Source organism: Prunus persica, chromosome G1 (assembly GCF_000346465.2).
Source record: "Prunus persica cultivar Lovell chromosome G1, Prunus_persica_NCBIv2, whole genome shotgun sequence".
NCBI classification, from domain to species: domain Eukaryota; kingdom Viridiplantae; phylum Streptophyta; class Magnoliopsida; order Rosales; family Rosaceae; genus Prunus; species Prunus persica.
Genome location: NC_034009.1, coordinates 43,976,340 through 43,997,491, shown reverse-complemented (window position 1 = coordinate 43,997,491; position 21,152 = coordinate 43,976,340). Strand labels below are relative to the sequence as shown.

General features: G+C 38.1%; 3 protein-coding genes across 3 annotated transcripts; 2 read left to right on the top strand and 1 right to left on the bottom strand.

Annotated features, from left to right (window-relative positions):
* LOC18792068 (probable rhamnogalacturonate lyase B) lies at window positions 1,140-6,506 on the top strand. Its single transcript, XM_007224590.2, has 16 exons — window positions 1,140-1,161; window positions 1,279-1,356; window positions 1,550-1,671; window positions 1,790-1,846; window positions 2,081-2,200; window positions 2,303-2,422; window positions 2,958-3,099; window positions 3,201-3,371; window positions 3,786-3,941; window positions 4,065-4,171; window positions 4,376-4,466; window positions 4,661-4,802; window positions 4,959-5,115; window positions 5,578-5,694; window positions 5,803-5,929; window positions 6,065-6,506. Exons 2-16 carry the CDS (start codon window positions 1,315-1,317, stop codon window positions 6,320-6,322), a joined length of 1,929 nt encoding a protein of 642 aa, XP_007224652.1. The 5' UTR covers window positions 1,140-1,161; window positions 1,279-1,314; the 3' UTR covers window positions 6,323-6,506.
* LOC18791057 (cytochrome P450 CYP82D47) lies at window positions 6,693-8,775 on the bottom strand. The gene is made up of 2 exons (XM_007223979.2): window positions 7,681-8,775; window positions 6,693-7,489 (listed from the first exon to the last, which is right to left on the bottom strand). The coding sequence occupies exons 1-2, from the start codon at window positions 8,665-8,667 to the stop codon at window positions 6,866-6,868; spliced, it is 1,611 nt and encodes a 536-aa protein (XP_007224041.2). The 5' UTR covers window positions 8,668-8,775; the 3' UTR covers window positions 6,693-6,865.
* LOC18791348 (putative pectinesterase 63) lies at window positions 13,201-15,297 on the top strand. Its single transcript, XM_007222113.2, has 4 exons — window positions 13,201-14,016; window positions 14,139-14,345; window positions 14,556-14,797; window positions 14,919-15,297. Exons 1-4 carry the CDS (start codon window positions 13,507-13,509, stop codon window positions 15,082-15,084), a joined length of 1,125 nt encoding a protein of 374 aa, XP_007222175.2. The 5' UTR covers window positions 13,201-13,506; the 3' UTR covers window positions 15,085-15,297.

Genomic DNA, 21,152 nt, shown 5'->3' with positions numbered 1-21,152 from the left:
AATGCTCATGGACCCTAGATCCCAATACTTGGAGACTAGTTTCACAACCAAATTATTTGTTGGTCTTTACTTCCTGTTTTTCTTCTGAGAAACACACAGGAGAGAAATGCAGAGAGACGAAAGAGTTGAAAACATGTGAAGTGCCCACTTTGTCTGGCGTATACAATAATCTGTATGTATTGCCTACTGCCATAACTTAGACATCAATTTACAAGTTCTTTAAAACCCGAAGTAAGTTTAATTGGTTGTTAGAATCAAAGTGGACATGGACCTGGACAGGCGGCTTGACTTGCATTTTAGCCTAAGAAGGCTCTATTGGTTGATCTGTTGTGGATTGACAATCCAGCCAAGTAATTCTAATTTTGGTCACCATTTGTCAACTTGATTGGCTGGATTTGGTTTAACAACTAGAAATAAATTGTAGTGGTCCCCGCTTGATCATGGATGGCAAAACTCATAGGTCATGATTTGCCATACATCAGCAAGATATGCAATGCGTTCAGAAGTTTAATGTTGCCAGATTGTAAAAGTTCAATAGCAAGCAAGTGATGATGCAAATAATCTAAATTAACAATTTGATATTATAATATATCAAATAATTTAACCATGAATGTATCAGTGGCGGATACAGAAATTTTCTAATGTAGTGGTCTGTTAACAATTACACCACTTTGTTAGACACTTGATGATAAAACAACCTCCACATCATCTTTATTTTAGACCTCCAGATTTTATGAGATGCAAAAGCTCAAAGATGTTGGATTTGATCCCAAAATCCTAACCATATAAATTTTTTAACACCAAAAAGTACTCAAATAGTGTTTCAAGTGTACTCAAATACCTTTAACTTGCAGACTAGTCTTAAGTTCGAATTTTCATAGCAGCTTAACAATGTGTATAAAAAAACCCATTCCTTAATATTTGCTTGTATAAAAGAAAAGTACTCAAATATATAATATTTGCGGCTGGCCTGCGAAGCATAACGACTCTTGCACGCTTAACAAACAAAACAATGTGCCGACTAAGTAACGACATTACAGAAGAGAAAAATGGAAAAAGAAAAAAGGATTGCTTTCTTTCTACTCCAACAAACACTTTGTATATAATGCTGAATACAATTCTAATAAGCCTTTACATTTTGCCTTTGCAGCTTGCAGAGAGGTATGATTGAATGCAAAGCTTCTCTCAAAAATAGTCATCAAGCTCTCTTAGATAATCTTGCTTCTCTTTTTTTTTTTCCCCCTACATTATTATTGTTTCTTTTGTTTTTTCTTTCAGAAATTCAATTGGAGTTCTGAAATTAGCAACCTCATCATGCCACCTATTGGGGTGAAATTACTCATTCAAGATCGCCATGTAATAATTCAATTAATGTTCATACATACATATATACATGCATACATACACACATACATACATACATACATATATATATGTATGTATGTATAATATTTATTAATTTGATAAAATCTGCATGTATGATTTATTTATTTTTTACTAGTTGGGTGGTTTAATTAATTAATGAGAATTTATATTATTATAAATGCAGGTGATGATGGATAATGGGATTGTCCAAGTGACATTATCAAACCCAGACGGAATAGTCACTGGAATTCGATTCAATGGCATCGATAACTTGCTGGAGATTCGTAATGAGGAAATTAACAGAGGGTATAGCATGACAAAATCAGTTACAACTTAGGAATTTTTTTTTTTTAAAAGCATCTTTTATTTATTTATTTATTTTTGTAATGATTCATTTCTAATTTTGAATTAATGGAACATGTAGGTACTGGGACCTTGTTTGGAGTTCAGCCAGTACTGGAACAACAGGAATATTTGATGTGTAAGTCCCAATATTGCTGCCCTATTTTAAAATTTTTTTTATAGTGTTTTTTTTAGTACAAGCGATTAGGGGAGGGAAGTTTACACAAATATTCATTGGGTGTTTGGGGGTTTCGAACCACTGCCCACATGAGTGGAGGTGGATGAACTCAACCAATTGAGCTATACCCGACTGCCAAAGGAACATAGTAAAATATAATTGTTTCTTGTTTTCAAACTAATAATTTTGATGCAGGATCAAAGGAACAAGTTTTAGGGTTATAATGGAAAGTGAAGAACAAGTTGAGCTCTCTTTCACAAGAGCCTGGGATCCCTCCCAACAGGGCAAGCTCGTACCCTTAAATATTGATAAAAGGTCTTTGCTCAAATTAATGCCAATGTATCTTTATATCTCTAATTGAATATTACTTGAAAATAATATGTTGATTAATTATTAATCACAAGTAGTAAATTATAGGTTCATTATGCTTCGAGGTTCCTCAGGCTTCTACTCCTACGCCATTTACGAGCACTTGAGGGAATGGCCTGGTTTCGAGCTTGGAGAAACCAGAATTGCGTTCAAACTCAGAAAAGACAAGTACGCAAATCCCTTCAAATTCAGAAGAATTTAAAACCAAAAACAAAAATCTTTCATGATAGCCCTTTCTTAAAACTTTACTTGGGGTGATTTGGAAAATATGGTTGAAAATATAGTAAGTTTCACTTCATAAATCCAACGTCTACCTTATAAATCTTTTGGCTTTCAAAAAAAAAAAAAAAACACATACATGAGTCTTGGGATGTCAAACAAGCCGAGAAACTGTATTTGTGGATTTTGAAAAGAAAAAAAATTGTGTGAGATATTCCTGTCACGTGACAATGTTGAGTGGTAGAACAACTTAGTTAAAAGATCACATATAACTAAAGTAAATACAAATAATATATATATATTTTAAAGTGAATTGTTATGTCACTCAATACTGTCACGCATCAAGAACATCCTCATACAAAATTTTCATTAAACTTTGTGCATACTTTAAGAAAACATGAACAATTTAGTCAGGTACAATGCTTTAGATCCCCGTCTTTTATGTGGTGGAACCCATGATGTATGTGGATTTTTGGACAAGTAGGTTTCACTACATGGCCATGGCAGACAATAGGCAAAGAAACATGCCATTGCCTGATGACCGTTTACCGTCGAGAGGCCAAGCCCTAGCCTTCCCAGAGGCAGTTCTTCTTGTCAATCCTGTGGAGCCAGAGTTCAAAGGAGAAGTAATTAATATTTCATCTCTCATCAAGAAATCATATATGAATCTCTGCATATAATAAGAACAATCTTATCTCACTAATTTCCCTGGATGCTATTTAATCAGGTGGATGACAAGTACCAATACTCATGCGACAACAAGGATAATAAAGTACATGGGTGGATATGCACTGAGCCACCAGTAGGGTTCTGGCAAATTACACCAAGCAATGAGTTCCGATCTGGTGGACCCTTTAAACAGAACCTTACCTCCCATGTTGGCCCCACCACCCTTGCTGTAAGTTGACTTCTAATCCCTTTTGAGACTGGTTTCTTCTACATATAAGCACTATTTTTACAAGTGTTTCTACTAGAAGAAAATCAAAAAATTTATTACAAGTCAAAGTGTTTCCAAAAAATGTACTTGAAAGTGATTTCTGTCAAAGAAGCTTAATAGTGTTTCTCCATCCGGAAGCACTTTCAAAATTTTTTTTTTATGCTAAACACTTTTGAAAAAGCTTTTAATTCTCAGAAAACGTTTTTACCTTTTCCAGAAATAGTGCCAAACAAACCAAAGTCTAATATTATCCCACATTGAAAAAGTAAAATCTTGATCCATTACTACTTTATTTTTTGGATTAAATGTTCTAATTCTATCAATTTAGTATACAGAAGTTTTAACCTATTGTTCAAACATGAATGATACAAGCAGATGTTTCTAAGCGCTCATTATTCTGGAGAGGATTTGGTGCCAAAATTTGCAGCGGGTGAGCAATGGAAGAAAGTTTTTGGGCCAGTTTTTATGTATGCTAATTCTGCATATGAAGGAGATGATCCGCTTTCGTTATGGGAGGATGCTAAATCACAGGTTTTTAACAGATTGCTAATTAATAACCACATTTTCTTTAATTTAATTTCTTGCAAATTATGTAGGTACTTTATCATAGATGGTGACCGTATTTGTATGCATCTAACTTTACTTCTGTTGCAGATGATGATGGAAGTCCAATGCTGGCCCTACAGTTTCCCAGCATCTGAGGATTTTCCCAAGTCACACCAACGGGGTAGTGTTAGTGGTAGACTACTTATTCGAGACAGGTAAGCGTATACAATGGCGGAGCAAGCTTTCAATTTTTTTTTATATGGCAAACTATACAGATTTATTATTTTCAATATTACAGAAGTTCAATATGAACTTTAGTAAAACAAATTTCTAAAATTCTAGAGGGAATAAACTTCTTTTATTTCTTTTATATTTTCAAACTAATTATAAGTATATCAATTTTTGATGTCAATATCTAGATATATCAGCGATGACTACATATTTGCCCAGGGTGCATATGTTGGGTTAGCCCCGCAAGGAGACGTTGGATCGTGGCAAAGAGAATGCAAGGTGACTGAAACGTTTTTAAGTGGGTGGACTAAATTATTTGCGGTTGCATTGTGCTTGGTGTTAAGTTTTTCTACCTACGTGTTTATATAGAAATATTTTCTTCTTGCCAAACAGTTTGACGTGTAGTAGATTTTCAATTAGAACTGAGAGAAATGTCATAACTCGGCCTATATGTTCTATTCACTTCTTATTAGAACTATCAATTCTGGACGACAGCAGACGAGAATGGCTACTTTCTCATCGACGGCATACGCACTGGCGATTATAATCTTAATGCAACGGTCCCTGGTTTTATCGGAGATTATCAATACGAAGTCGTTCTCACTATAACCTCAGGTCCAACTTCCTTAAATGATAATTTCTGTAGTTTTCGTTTTGATTTTCAGTTTGCGTATCCACCAAAATATTGAAAAAAAAATGAGCAATGCACAAAGAAATGTGGAATGAATACATTTATATCTTACATACAAAACTAATTGGAAACAAATGCAGGTTGTGAGGTTGAGATGGGTGATCTTGTGTATGAGCCTCCTAGAAATGGCCCTACTTTATGGGAAATAGGCATTCCTGATCGATCTGCTGCAGAGTTTTATGTTCCTGACCCTAATCCAAAGTACATTAACAAACTCTTTGTCGACCATCCAGACAGGTTAGCATGCTCATTTGCTGTATTTTATCTAATTATGTACCGAGTTCATAACAGATCTTAAGTTAAAAGAAAAAAAAAACAAATTTGATTGTATGCACATGTGCTAGACTGTGATTTACTTAATTATTACAGAGACCAAAGTGCGAGCATCCACCACCTCATGTGTGAGGTCTTTTGCACCTATAACATATGGGCAATTCTTAGTGAGTGAGTGAGAAAAAATGGGTCGTTGGGCGCTTAACATATAGATAGCATGCTCTGATACCATATATATTAAAAATGTTAGTATCCAACCCAAAACTAATTGATAATGGACACAAAAAATCCTTTTAACTCTTAAGCTGGGCTTCAATCCTTCGATGTGGGATACTATCAGCACGAAGTACTTCTTACAACAAACAGTTATAAATATAAGGTATAATTTATAAGATTTTGATTATTTTTTTCTTCTTAAATTGGCAGGTTTAGGCAGTATGGATTGTGGGAAAGATACTCAGACTTATATCCTGAAAAAGACTTGGTTTACACAGTTGGTGTCAGTGACTATAGCAAAGACTGGTTCTTCGCTCAGGTTAACAGGTGCCATTCTTCCCCATTAATGTTTCTTCTTGATCCAGTTCCAGACTTGTCTCCCTTTACAGCATGTTGTTACTTACATTTTCTTTTCTTTTATTAATTAATATTTAGGAAGAAAGATGATAATAAATATCAAGGAACTACTTGGCAAATCAAATTCAATCTTGACACTGTAGACCAGAGTGGTCCCTATAAGCTGAGACTAGCAATTGCATCAGCAACTCTCTCTGAATTGCAGGTATATAAATATGAAACTACTCACCAAACCCACTACTAATCTTCATGATTAATTAATGCACCCATATATGAATACTTTTAGCTATATTATTTTACATAATTGTTGAAATAAATATGTTTTTATTTATTTATACAGGTTCGGGTAAACGATCCAAAAGCATATCCTCCTCTTTTCTCAAGTGGGATGATAGGTAAGGACAATTCAATAGCAAGGCATGGAATTCATGGGCTATATTGGCTTTTCAATGTCGATATACCTAGCTCTCGAATTATTGAGGGAGATAATATTATCTATTTGACGCAACCAAGAAGCACAAGTCCTTTTCAAGGAATCATGTATGATTATATTCGTTTAGAAGGGCCCCCATCACTAAGTTCCAAAAGAGAGACTTGAGGAGGTTCTTCCAAAAAGATTTGAATCATTATCTCCTTCAATAGGTTTACTATCATTCCGTGAGCTTAATGAGAGATTGTAATAATGATGCAGGAACTAGGATTGTACTTCTGTTTCTCAAAAACATGCTTGAAGTTGATTGTAAAATAGATATATAAAACGAAAGAGATTAGGGTTTCTTCAATAAGTAGACATGGGCTTAACCAAATTGGCTAGAGCGTATATGCACCCACTCTGCACCCGAGTTCAAATTCCTCTCTTTGTAGTTTAGATTATATTAAAATAGATTATCGCTTATATATAAAAAATTAAAAAATTCTCCAATAATGGGTGTCTTTGAATTAATTTAAAGAGCATGGTCATGTGTTTCTTAGGTACAAATTAAATATTTACTGGTTAGGTATGGTGCTGATAAAAACAACCCCTCAAGTTTGTATGTAGATGTAAAGGAATTCTGACAAAGTAGAAGGCATTTATTTAAAATTCAAAGACAACAATAACCAATTATCAAGAAACATGTCAATTTGCCTTATATAGAGTTTATCACTCATATAGTTGAGCAGGAAGGCGTGGAGTGAAAAGGACTTCAAGTGGGGTAGCTTTATTGTTGGTCAGTCCCACCGTCTCAACCATGTCGACCGGCTCATCCGTTGGAGTTGCAATTTCAAAACCGTGAAGCAAAGAAGCAAGTGTTAATGCTATAACCTTAAGGGCAAGTGACATTCCAGGACACATTCTTCTACCACTTCCAAATGGAATTAACTCGAAATCATGACCCTTAACGTCAAAGCTCTTGTGGGTTGTGAGAAATCGCTCTGGTCGAAACTCATTCGGTTCGGACCAAACCCTCGGGTCTCGATGAAGCTTTGAAAGGTTAACAAAGAGGCGCGTGCCTGCCGGGACATGATAGTCACCGACCATGCAATCTTCAGTCGACTCGTGAGGCAGGGATAATGGTCCAGCAGGGTATAAACGCGTTGATTCTTTAATAATGGCTTGGAGATAGACCAAGTTCTTGATGTCTGATTCCTTCACTTGTCTGCCTTTACCAATGATTTGGTCTAGCTCTTCCTGAGCCTTCTTGAGAGCTTCGCGGTTGTTGAGAAGTAAAGCCAGAGCCCATGTCATCTGCACCGCAGGCGCCTCTACGCCGGCTACTATAAGAGCCTGCAAGAAAAGAACACATTGCAACACGCATAACATGCATAATTTTTTGTTCACCAAATGATATGTTAGTTATGTCGTTTTTTGTTATAATCAAGTGAAAAGGTTCATAGTGGGGCAAAAATTGAAAGACGAAACACTGTCACATTATCTTTTAATATTATAAAAGAAAAGAAAAGAAAAGAAGCGCACACCATGGAAGTTGCTTTGTTGACAGTATCAGCATCATAATCTGTAGTAATCTCATTAGCACCATCAACATCAAGAATGGAAAGCATCACATCCATGAAATCAAGCTGATCATCATCACCCTTCACTTGGCCTGAAATCTTCCTCTTCTGCTTGTGCTCTTCTAGCCATCCATTAAACACAAGATCAAGCTCCTTGGCTACCTTCTTCATGGCCCTCTCATGGCCACCCAAGTCCAACCACCTCAACCAGGGAATCGCATCGGACAGCACAAAAGTCCCAGACAATCTCAGAAAATCCATGTACGTCTCCTTCTTTAAATAATAGTTACTGCCTTTGGAATTTGAGCTTGTAGCTTCCCCAAATCGTTTCCCTACAATCATCCTAAACACAATGTTTTCATTTATGTCCAAAAACCATTCCCTCATCTCCACCAACGCCTTGTTCGAACCGGTACTGCTCTTCCCGTTGGTCACGCATCGCTCGTATATTCCTTTCATGGACGCCTTGACTTCGGATTCTCGAACGTGTTTGAGCATCTCAAGGCGGCTGTTGGAGAGAACCTCAAGCAGAACTATCTTGCGAACTTGGCGAGAGTAGTGGCTGTAAGGGCTGAAGGGGAGGAAGGCATAGTTGTAGGCCATGATTTCGGCCGCCATGAATTTCGGACGACTAGCAAACACTTTGTCGTTGGTAGTAAAACACTCTTTTGCTATTTCTGAGCTGCTTACAATCAGAGCTTTATGCACTCCTATATTTACGGTGAAGATTGGCCCATACCTCTCAGCCATTTTACCCAAAACTAAATGGGGTGGTTTTGACCCTCCTAGTAAGTGGAGGTGACCGATTATAGGCCTCGCACCCCCAGCTTTTGGTGGTGATTTTCTTTCCCCTCTTGATTTCATTAAGAGAGAGTAAAGAAAGAGTGAAAAGGCAGCTGCCACAAGAGGTATCAAAAGATCAGATGAGCATGAGAGGTTAAAAAACTCCATGGCTGGTTATAGTTGTTCTTCAATTGGGTTTGAGTTTGAGGATTTGGAGCTGAAAAACTTGTGATATATATAAGCGCATTTTCAAGGAAGTACACACAAATAAATGGGCAAAATTGTACCTGGGGTGCAGCATTGCCTGTCCGGAGAGAATAGGAAAATGCTTATGTGGCTGCTCCTTTACCCACTCCCTTAAAGTTGCTCTTAGAAAAATCGATTGATGTTGATTCGTGCCAATTGAGGACAAACACATTGACAATGACTGGGAAAGAAGAACCAATTAGAATGCATGCACACCCAACATGTGACATCACATTAAGCTTATATATATAGTGTTTTTTAATCCAAAACAACAAGGAAATGATAATTTCCGCAACAGTGTTAAGACGTGTGTTTCATTTATTTCATGCATTTCATGCACTTTAGCTTTCCTGTAACATTTATATCATGTTCTAAAGCTCCCAGAATTGTTTATTCATTATGTGTTAGTAAACAAAAGAAATCAAGAATCATAATAAGGCAAGTATTTTCACACAAACCAAAAAAGAAAAAGAAAAAGAAGAGTGCTCGATTGGGACCTTTCAACTTTGAGGCTTGATTTCTCAACTTCTTTTGGCGGTCGATCAAACTTCTTTCGAACATTGTAAGTTTCTTCACCTTCACTGCCACAAGCTCGAAGTAGATGATCCTGCCGATTTTGAGGCTGAGAAACTGTATTGTCTCAAGATTTTATCAACATGATGTGAAGGAGAACTCCCTTTCTCAAAGAAATGCTTGAGCGAGGCTATAGTTTCATATTCACAGTAAGTTTTCTAGCTTACAGATATAAAATGTGATTCAACGTATTACATATGAGGTCGTTGGTCATGATTACTCGACCAATTGCTAAGAACATAATATCAATGTTTTTAAAGGCGAGGCGTTTTTAGTAGTGCTACTTGAGGCGTAAGCCTTTTGAACATTAAGTTATTTTAATAAGAAAAATTTATGAATAATACAATACGATTAAATTGTACAACTAATTCTTATTCAATCATAACAATCTTTTAAATATAATCAAATATAAGTACTAATTGTCATTCAAAACATAATAATCAATCCCAAAACATAAAATATTTATTCAACATCAAAACAAAAACATAATTCACTCATCCTACTCCTCAACACTAATATCATTCAAACTAGCATCACTATCATATTGATCAACTGTATCAATATGAAAAGGATTTTTCCCACTATCAAATGTTGAAGGATCTTTATCTATCTCATCATCTTCATCCATAAGCATCACTCTTATGGACTTGCTTTTGACTTTCCTCTTACCTGTACATATGAACAATGAATTAAAATTATAAAATTTAGTGGTAATGAATTAAACACTAATTGTAACTTTCACTCCATGATTTACTTTCCATACTTGAGGTTTCACCATCTTTTTTCTTTTTTGAAGCTAACGAGGAAAGAAGAACATCATTGTCAAGAATAAGATCATCATCAATAATAGGATCTTGAGTTCTAGAATGGACAATAGGCTCTTGAGTCCTAACATGAATATTCCCTCGCTCTTGAGTCCTAGGATCGCCAATAGACTCCACAAAAATAGGCACTCGAGTATGTAGATCAGTTTCATAAGGTTCAGTGGGCATATTTCTGATGACATCAACATCATATAATTCTTGAGAATTAAGCCAAGTAAGATCAGTTGGTAGAATTGTTCTTCAACCTCAGCTATCCATTCATCATCTTACTCAATTTCATTCACCAATATTAGATCAATCTTTGACCTCCTTCTAATACTTCTCTTTCTTAGTGCCGTATTATACTTCACATATACTAGAGCATTGAGCTTTTGATGTTCAAGTCTATTTCTTTTCTTTGTATGAATCTAAAATGAATATAAACATACAAAATTAGATTTAGAAGCATCAAAATTTGAACAATAAATTAACAGAAGAACTTTACCTGCTCAAATGTGCTCCAATTCCTCTCACACCCAGATGCACTACAAGTAAGGCTAAGGACCCGAATAGCAAACTTCGTCAACTCAGGTATGTCCCTTCCAAAACGCTTCCACCAATTTGCTAAAAAAAAAAACAAATCCATCTAATTAAGTTTAACATTTATTTCAAGTGTTCATTATACTCGAATGAAAATGAAAAAGTAAAGATTATAACCTGGAGTTCGTAGTTTCCTTGAATTCACAGCAAGACGACTTCCAAACTCTCATTTTGCCTCATCATACAAGTCCAACTGGATATCAGCAGCCATATGATCCTCAAAAGACAACATCGTAGTCATGCAATCTTCCAATCCCTTCCTCACTTCATCAACATTAGAAAAAGTTTCTTCATAACGCAATTGAGGGTTCAAATAATAACCAGCAGCATGTAAAGGTTGATGAAGTTGTGGCCCCATTCTTCTCCAAACTGGTTTATACTTTCTTTCAACTTTTCCACAATTAAAAGCAATCTTCTCTTTTGCAACATCCATTAACTCATAAATAAATCCCATAGCAGGTCTCTCCTCTGAATCAACTTCTCTCAAAACCAATACTAATGGAATAACACTTTTGATGCAAAAAGCAACATGGGACCAAAAATTAACATCATATAGTATAGTTGAGTGAGCCCTAATACCTTCATTATGTTGGAGAAATGGTCCATTGTGCCATTTTCTAGAAGAAAACGTTGCCTGAAGAGGTTGCTTTTGCTTATAGATGCTTTGAAGAGTAAGATAAGAAGTGGCAAACCGTGTGATTGCAGGGCGAATTATCTCTTTGTTTTTCGTGAAAGAACTCATCCAAGTCCTCATCTCATGCATTGATGGAGGCTTAAATCCTACACTATATGCGGCAATCCCTTCCACCATAGGTAGCCAAAATGGATCATTTACAATATTAAATGGAAGTGCTATAGAGAAGAAAAAACGACCAATCTTTCGACAAACTTCCTTTCTTTCTTCTTGTTTGTATGCTGAATTTAATGTACTTTGTCAAGCTTCTAAAGTGACAAATCTATCCATTGGTCCTTTGATTTGGTTGATGAAGTTGTGGCTTATCAACTGCAGCACTCCTAGTACCAGGGATTCCATATTATTCATCCAATGAAATTTCCACACTCAGAGCCCCTCCTCCTAGACCATCCCCAGTCTCTCTAAGCATTTCATTTTTCTTTCTTTTTTCAAGCTGAAGATTTTTCAAAGTTGTGGCACACTCTTTTTTCACATGCTCAGGAACTTTCTTACATGGTTGCATACCATGATGAGTTTGACCTAAATGATGCTTAAGTCTAGAAATTCCTCCACTGCATCTTTGATCACAAAATGCGCATCTCAAGTATTTTTCCCCCTCTATTTCTTTTGCATACTTCCACGCAAGATCTTTTCGATTCATATCTATAAAACAATACCATTAATATTTCTAAGGTACAAGTATGATGCATATACGTCAAATTTCTACCATATCACATAAACGAATAAGATAACTAGTATATTTTTTAAAAAAAATTGAAAAAAAATTATACGAAACTTCAAATTACAGTTTATTACAGTCAAATTATACAAGTATGATGCATGTATGTCAAAAAAAAAAAAAAAAGGACTTACTTGCAGTCGAAAGATGAAGAGAATTCTTGAAATTGATGAAGTTATCTAGTAAGGGTAGAAATTAGGGTTGTACACGTACTATACAATATATATATATAGTCCATTTGTTAATATATTCATTTAGAGAAGAGAAATAAAGGAAAAAAAAAAAAAGGAAAGTACAAAAGCTACAGCCGGTTGGAGTTAGGAAAAAAAAGAAAAATATTAATTCTTGCCTTAAGTTTATTACAATAAAGGTAAGGAAAAAAAAACTGAAACTTATGTTTTTTTATTTTTTCAACACACTCCAAGTGAAACGACGTCGTTTCACTATAAGATAATTTTTAAAACACTGCAATCAAAACAACGTCGTTTCATTACAAACCTAAAAAAAAAAAGCAAGTCGTCTTCCTCACAGAAAATTTGCAGACTCTCAAATTTCTTCCGGTTCAGAAGTTTCCAGATCAGGTATGCCTTGCAACGCCTCGCTCCCCCAGGCCCCGCCTTGCAACGCCTTCTCACGCCTTCCCAGCGCTAAACGTGCAACTCTGGAAACAGTCGACCAACTTGGGTGTTTTCCTCTCACCTCGCGCCGACACGCGCGAAGGCATGCCTTTGAAAACACTGCGTGGAAATGCAAAGTGACTTGGGGCTAGGGTTTTAATTGCTTCACTTCTAAATGATCATGAAAATAATTAAAGACATATATATATTTTTTATAAATGTATTGTCACCCTATCAAGAGGATTAATTGTCTCAGTGACAACTGCACTCTTTCTAATTTGAGTGAACTACATTTTTTCTGAATGAGATGAATTCCATTAAATAAGATGAACTTCCTAAAATTAACACTAAATTCCGTTTTTCTAGTTAGTTGTACTGGGGTGGAGCCCACCTAGTCTAACTATGGCTCCACCCTTGCTAATTTGTGAGTATATGATGCTATATCCTTAATTGTCAAGGCTATAATTGAGATTTTACATGAGATGATTAAGTAAAACTCTCTTAATTATGTCCTCTTCCTTCCCAAATTAGCTAATTCAAAGTGTGGATCTGAAATCCCAATGAACATTAGCCACTAATCGGAAATCAAAATGTGCGAGAAGCTCTCCAAGTTTCACCAATTTTGGATGAATCCCTCTAAATATGTGCCTCAATAGCTCTTGCATAGTGGACTATAAAATCAAATCCTTCTACCATTCTAATCAATAGCACCCAAAAACATACAAAACCTCAAAACCAAAAATCCAAAAAAAATTAATGAAAAAAATGGTCGGAAAAACAACATGCATGGGCGTTGATGCAACTCTAACCATGACATTAATTCTCCTCACTGCCACTATAGCCATGGCGGATGATGATACACCGATACCAGCCAACCAACCCCAAGTCAACACGTGGTTCAATAACAATGTGAAGCCGTACACAGAGCGGCAGGGCACGCTTGACCCTGCCCTTGCAACGGCTGAGGCTGGTCAAACCGTCATCAAGGTCATGAAAGATGGAAGTGGCCAATTCAAGACTATTACTGACGCCATTAATAGCATTCCGGCCGACAACACCAAACGTGTCATTGTGTACATTGGAGAGGGAAAGTACGAAGAGAAAATCACAATTCCACGGAATAAACCATTTGTTACATTTTTTGGCTCTCCAACCAATATGCCAACTTTGACCTTTGCTGGCACAGCCCAAAAGTATGGAACTGTGAACAGTGCCACAGTGATTGTTGAATCTGACTACTTTATGGCAGCTAATGTTATTATTAAGGTATTTAAATTTATCAAATCAACATGTCACATGATATTATCATCACAGAATAAATATTTGTCGACATTCTTTTATTATTTTTGTGTGGGGATAAAAATTTGCGTTGATTTGTGGTTGTGAAGAACTCTTCACCAAGGCCAGATGGGAAAGCAGTGGGAGCGCAGGCAGTGGCATTGAGGGTGTCGGGGAATAAGTCAGCCTTGTACAATTGCAAACTTATTGGTTTCCAGGACACCTTTTGTGATGACAAGGGCAATCATTTTTTGAAGGACTGCTTTATTGAAGGCACTGTGGATTTCATCTGGGGAAGTGGAAAGTCTCTCTATTTGGTAATGTCACCCAAACTCTCCTTATAATTCCTCAATGAAAGGAAAATTTATTAAGGAACTCTATATGCGAGTCTCGTCATATAATAGTGAATTTCACGTACATGTTGTAAGAGAAACGTTATATGTACGATTAACTCATTTGTATAATTGAGCTTGTTGATGGTCTATATTATGTCATGGTTTTGATGGTTAATTAATTAATGGGTGCAGAACAATGAGTTACATGTGGTGGGGGATAATGGATTAACAGTGATAACAGCACAAGCAAGGGACTCATCTTCAGATGATACTGGATACTCATTTGTCCACTGCAAGATAACTGGGACTGGAAATGGCACATATTTGGGCAGGGCTTGGAGGATCAGTCCCATGGTGGTCTTTGCCTACACCAGCATGTCTGAGGTCATCAACCCCGCTGGCTGGAGCGACGATAACCACCCCGAACGTGACAAGTAAGCAAAATTATATACACTAATTAAACAGTTTCATATAATTGATTGGTTTTGAGAGTTAATTAATACTTATCAATATATATATATGTATATTTTTTTTGTGTATGTGGCAATATTGTAGCACTGTGTTCTATGGAGAATACAAGTGTTCGGGTCCAGGTTCAAGTGCGGCTGGGAGAGTAAAATACACCAAACAATTGACGGACGAACAAATCAAACCTTTCCTAAGCCTTGGCTATATTCAGGGTTCCAAATGGCTGCTTCCTCCTCCAAATCCCAAAGTGTAGATATTGGATATAATTTTCTTAATAGGTTCCACAATTTAGTAATTAAAGTTCAATTTTGAAAATTTTGGGATGGAAAAGCTTGTTTGTTGCCAATGTTTTAGTGCTAGAATAAATTGTAATTTATTGATTTGTTATGGATCAAATATACATGTCTGAGATTTTTGGGCTGAGAAACTGTATGTCTCAGGATTTTATCAACATCATGCGGAGGAGAACTCCCCTATTCAACATATTATATATGAGGTTGTCGGTCTCCATCAATTGATCAATTGTCCAACAACATAACATATCAAACTATTGTAAAACGAATTTAACTTCAACCCAAGCAAAATGTGATAAATAATATATTACATAACCATATCTACATTTCTCATAAAAGATGCCATAAATCAAGTAAAATTTTCTATTGCCAGACTGTGAGTTCGTAAAATGATTTTGTTGAATCTGTATGCACGATACTCAGTATGGCAACTAAACGTTACTCTTATATATTTGTATAAACACAGTATAATTACACGTAGAGAAAATTAAGAAAGCAATACATTTTTCAGCTTCAATGGCGACAAATGGTACTGAAGAAAACCCCATCAGTACAAACTTCTACATGGTGAGATCCAACAGCAGAACAGTCTCCTTATTCGACAAATGGTACGCCTGGAAAACTACTCCACCATATTGAAAGAGGATGAAGATGTTGGACACCCTTTACTTCAGTGGCTTCTGTGAAGTTAGCAGGGTTCAAAGCTGTCACAGCCATCCATGCCAATTACTGCCGGACTATAGGTGCTAAGGTGGCTGATCTGACGGCTGTGGTTCACGATTGGAAGAGGTTCAAGAGTTTATCTAATTCCAAGACCATCACTGATGGCGTTAATAGGATTCTTGCCGACAACACCAAAAGTGTCATTGGAGGGGGAGAGTACAATGAAGAAATCACAATTCCGCGGAATAAACCATTTGTTATATTTTATGGTTCTCTAAAAAATATGCCAACTTTGACCTTTGCTGACACAGCCCAAAAGTATGGAATTGTGAACAGTGCCACAGTGATTGTTGAATCCAATTGCTTCGTAGCAACTAACCTTATTATTAAATCATAAAATAAAATAATTTTATTTTTTATTATTCATAACAATTATTTTTATAGATATTGCACTATGAACCAATTTATAAATATTCGTTGCTCAAAACTCTAAAAATTTGGGTGGGCACAAAAAATGTGATGCGGGAATTTTTCGGTCGCACAAAGATGCGGGAATTTTTTGGTCGCGCAAAACTTTGCGCGACCAACAATTCGTTGTGCAAAACTCTAAAAATTTGGGCAAGCACCAAAATGGGACGCGGAAATTTTTTGGTCGCGCAACCATATTTGTTTTTCTGTAGGGAATTGTCAAGACTTTGACTGCTAAAGTTGAGGATTAGGATGCTAGCGAAACATATCCTCCGCCACTACCACCATAATAGGCTTGTATTAGGATTTTATTATTATACTTTGTTAATTTATGTGTACATTTTGAATATTATATATATTGGATAATTTGATCACTATTTTTCATATGTAATTTTATTTAGAATATGTCAATTTAAATTAAAGTAATTAAAAAAATAAAATCATACAATTAAATTGAAAAAGTAAAAATTTGAATAAATTAATATAAGAGAAATAATAAAACAAAAAGTCAAAAACCTCGCGCAACAAAAAGATTTCGTCGAGCAAACTATTAAATTAGTTTATTTTAATTAAAAAATTTTAAAACACAAAAATTAAAATATTTGAAATATTTCGTCGCGCAAATATTTGTGCGATGTTAGGATTCGTCGGGCAAAGTAGATTTGCATGACGTTAAGGTACGTCGCTCAAAGTAGCTCCGCACAATGAATATTATTTTTCGTCGCGTAAACCTTATCTTCACGAGCTTTGCGAGACCACAATTTCGTCACACAAGTTTTGGTGGCAAACCAAAATTTCGTCACACAGGTTTTGCGTGATGAAATTGTACTTTGCGTAACAAACTTATTTTGTCACGCAAAGTATTTTTTTTGTAGTAGTGTACACAGAGAGCTTCCATTGAGAAATCCTCAAATAAGCTTATTTGAGGGACACCCCTTGTAGTGCTCACTCTGGATTGTATTTTACTAATTCAAACCATCTATTTTGTAGATACACATTCAAAGATCATCTCTACAGAAAATCAATTGAATCCAATATCATTGGACCACTCAATTGAGTTATTGAAATTTTGGTAATTTCTTGAAGCACCACCGTGTTCATTGATTTTGTAGGCCACAATTGGATGTCGAAACAGTTTCCAATATTTCTAATTTTTTGTGATGATGATCTATGAATGAAGACCTAAAAAATAGATGGTTTGGATCATTGAAAAAAAAAATTGTAGGGTACCCTGAAGGGCATCCCTCAAATAATTATTTGAGGAATCCTTCAATAAAAAGGAACTGTATATATAACAAATCAGAACGCTATACGCGAGTCTCGTCATATAATAGTGAATTTCACATACATGTATGAGAAACGTTATGTACTACTAACTCATCGCTATAATTGAGCTTGTTGGTTGTCTATATATACTATGTCATGGTTTTGATGGTTAATTAATTAATGGGTGCAGAACACTGAGTTACATGTATTGGATAATGGAATAACAGTTATAACAACACAAGCAAGGGACTCGACTTCAGAGAATACTGGGTACTTGTAACACCCCGACCCCAAATTTACCCCTTATTTAATTATTTAATTATTTAAGGGCATTTTAGTCATATTTTTAACTGGAGAGAGTTTGGGGCAGTGACTAGTATTTTTGGATAGGTCGTACTGAGACGAGTTCATAGACACGTAGTGGGCTCGAATCGGAGTTGTAACGAGAGAGATATGGTCAAAAGAAGCTCAGTGGCACAATCGTAAATATTTTGAAATGAGATTTTTTATGAAAACTCAGATTTCTCTCTCTCTCTCTCTCTCTCTCTCTCTCTCTCTCTCTCTCTCTCTCCCGCGAGTTCTCTCTCTCTCCCGTCGGCTCTCTCTCTCTCCTCGTATCTCCGGCCACCGACCACGGCTGTGGGCGGGGCCGGTACCAAAATGACCAGGACGACGTCCCCTTCCTTCCCCGACCGTTCCCCGCCGGCGACGCGGCCTGTGCTGGTCGAAAAATGCAGAAAACCGCCGGGAGGTCATCGAAACTTCAACGTCGTCGATCTCCCTCCTCCGGCCACCATTTCCGTCGACCCAGGTATGGATCTTGAACCTCTCGAGCTGTTCTAGCTGATGGTTGGGTAGGATTAGATCGATTCTTAGCGTAGCCAACTCGATTTTCGAATTGAAAATTGGCCGAACTTCGGCCGCCGTGATCGGCCATTTTCGGCCACTTTTTGGGGTAGGTCCAAGAACAAAAGTGGCTCCAAATAGGGTGTTATACCTAGGGTAGGAGTTTGGAGCCGTGGTTTTAAGATTTTCTGGTGAAGCGTTCTCGCTTTGGGCACCCACGCGCTGCCGGCGCGTGCGGCGGCGCATAGGCACTGTAGAAAAAGTGGCACTATGTCTCGATGAGATCCTTAGGTTGTCACAAGTGCGTAGGATTTCGCGGATCTCAATTCGGACATCGTTTGACTATCGAACGGACGATCGCATATTGTGCGTTATCCGGGTTCGATAGGTTGGGACCGTTGGATGGTCCCAAATTTATTATATGTTAATCTAGGTAATTCTAGGATCGTGTAGGAATTCATGGATTATGAATCGGAGCCCCGGATGTTCTGAATAATAATTTAAAGTTTATATGTTATATTAACCGTCAGGTCGTGCGATCGTGAGCGATCCGACCGTCCGATCTGAACCAAACTTGCAGGACAAGTGTCCTGTACCTGGTAGAACCCATAGGGACTTTCGGATAGGAAATTGGAGGTCGTGGGTTCCGCAAGTCCGTTTGACCAGTGTTAGAGTAGTTTGACCCTTGGTTGACCGTGAGTCTCCCGGAGTAATCTCTCCTTTCTAAGGGAGATTATCGGGTACCAGACTATTGTGGAGGGTTACACAATATTAGAATTAATATTTATAATTATAATTATAATATGTTTGTACAAGGGTACAAAAGAGTCTAGAATGTCAGTTTGGAGTGCTATACGCACTACCTTAGGTACCTCCTCGGATTTTGGTTCCACTACAAGTACCACCAAGTGAAAGTGAGGTCCCGCGTGGCGTAGGTCATCCGGCGTTGGGACAGGCCCCATACGTGGCGTTGGTTGTACCGGCGTATGGGGAGATTTGTGATATGATGTTCAGGTCTCACGTGGCGTAGGTTATTCGGCGTTGAGACAGGCCCCATACATGGCGTTGGTTGTACCGGTGTATGGGGAGATTATGTGATATTGTGTTGAGGTCGCATGTGACGTAGGTTATCTGGCATGTCGACAGACCCCATACGTGGCGTTGGTTGTACCGGCGTATGGGGAGATTTGTGATATGATGTTGAGGTCCCACGTGGCGTAGGTTATCCGGCGTTGGGACAGGCCCCATACATGGCGTTGGTTGTACCGGCGTATGGGGAGATATGTGATATGATGTGCAGGTCTCGCGTGGCGTAGGTTATCCGGCGTTGAGACATGCCCCATACGTGGCATTGGTTGTACCGGCGTATGGGGAGATATTATGATAGTATGACATGGTCGCACGTGGCGTAGGTTATCCAGCGTATTGACAGGCCCCATACGTGGCGTTGGTTGTACCGGCGTATCGGGAGATTATATGAAATACAGAGAAATGAAATAAGGTATCGCCTAAGTGTGGAATTGGGTTTTAGGGAAGAACTACGTGTGGCTTGATCCCTCAAGGAGGGTACGTAGGCAGCCTAAGGTTATTAGGTGCAGCCGCAGACTAAATGTTGGTCATAATTGGTATTTGAATTGTTTGGTAGTTGGTTGAGAATTATTGGAAGACCAAAGGCCATTTATGTGAATTTGCATGAAATTTTATTGTGCATGCTGCCAGTTGTGAATATTAAATGCGTTTTTATGCAGGTTGTAATTTTGGGAAACGTTCAATTTATAAGGGAGACTCTGCCGAAATTTCGGCAGGAAGTCTCGACCTTTAGTAAACGGGCCTGGCATCGGGGTGATGTCAAGAATTCCAAAGGGTCGCCTCGGGTTTTGAAAAATTCGGGGCGGGTCCTTTCAGTTAATTGTCACACCCCGGGATCGGCTCCGCCGTAGCACGATATTGTCCGCTTTGAGCCACCTCTCTGCCCTCATGGTTTTGTTTCTGGGAACTCACGAGCAACTTCCCAGTGGGTCACCCATCCTGGGATTGCTCTAGCCCTCAACTCGCTTAACTTCGGAGTTCCTACGACTCCGAAGCCAGTGAGCTCCCAAAAGGTCTCGTGCTAGATGGATGCGGGTGTGCACATATTAGGCACATCACCCCTTCTCCGTTGGTTGATGTTGGATCTTACAATCCATCCCCCTTAAGGGCCCGACGTCCTCGTCGGCACACTCGCACCACACGGTAGAGTGGCTCTGATACCAAATTGTCACATCCCAGAATCAACTCCGCCGTAGAACGATATTGTCCGCTTTGGGCCCCCCTCTCTGCCCTCATGGTTTTGTTTCTAGGAGCTCACGACCAACTTCCCAGTGAGTCACCCATCCTGGGATTGCTCTAGCCCCCAACTCGCTTAACTTCGGAGTTCCTACGACTCCGAAGCCAGTGAGCTCCCAAAAGGCCTCGTGCTAGATGGATGCGGGTGTGCACATATAAGGCACATCACCCCCTCTCCGTTGGTCGATGTGGGATCTTACAATCCACCCCCCTTAGGGGTCCGACGTACTCGTCGGCACACTCGCACCACACGGCAGAGTGGCTCTGATACCAAATTGTCACATCCCGGGATCGGCTCCGCCGTAGCATGATATTGTCCGCTTTGAGCCCCCCTCTCTGCCCTCACGGTTTTGTTTCTGGGAACTCACGAGCAACTTCCCAGTAGGTCACCCATCCTGGGATTGCTCTAGCCCTCAACTCGTTTAACTTCGGAGTTCCTACGACTCCGAAGCCAGTGAGC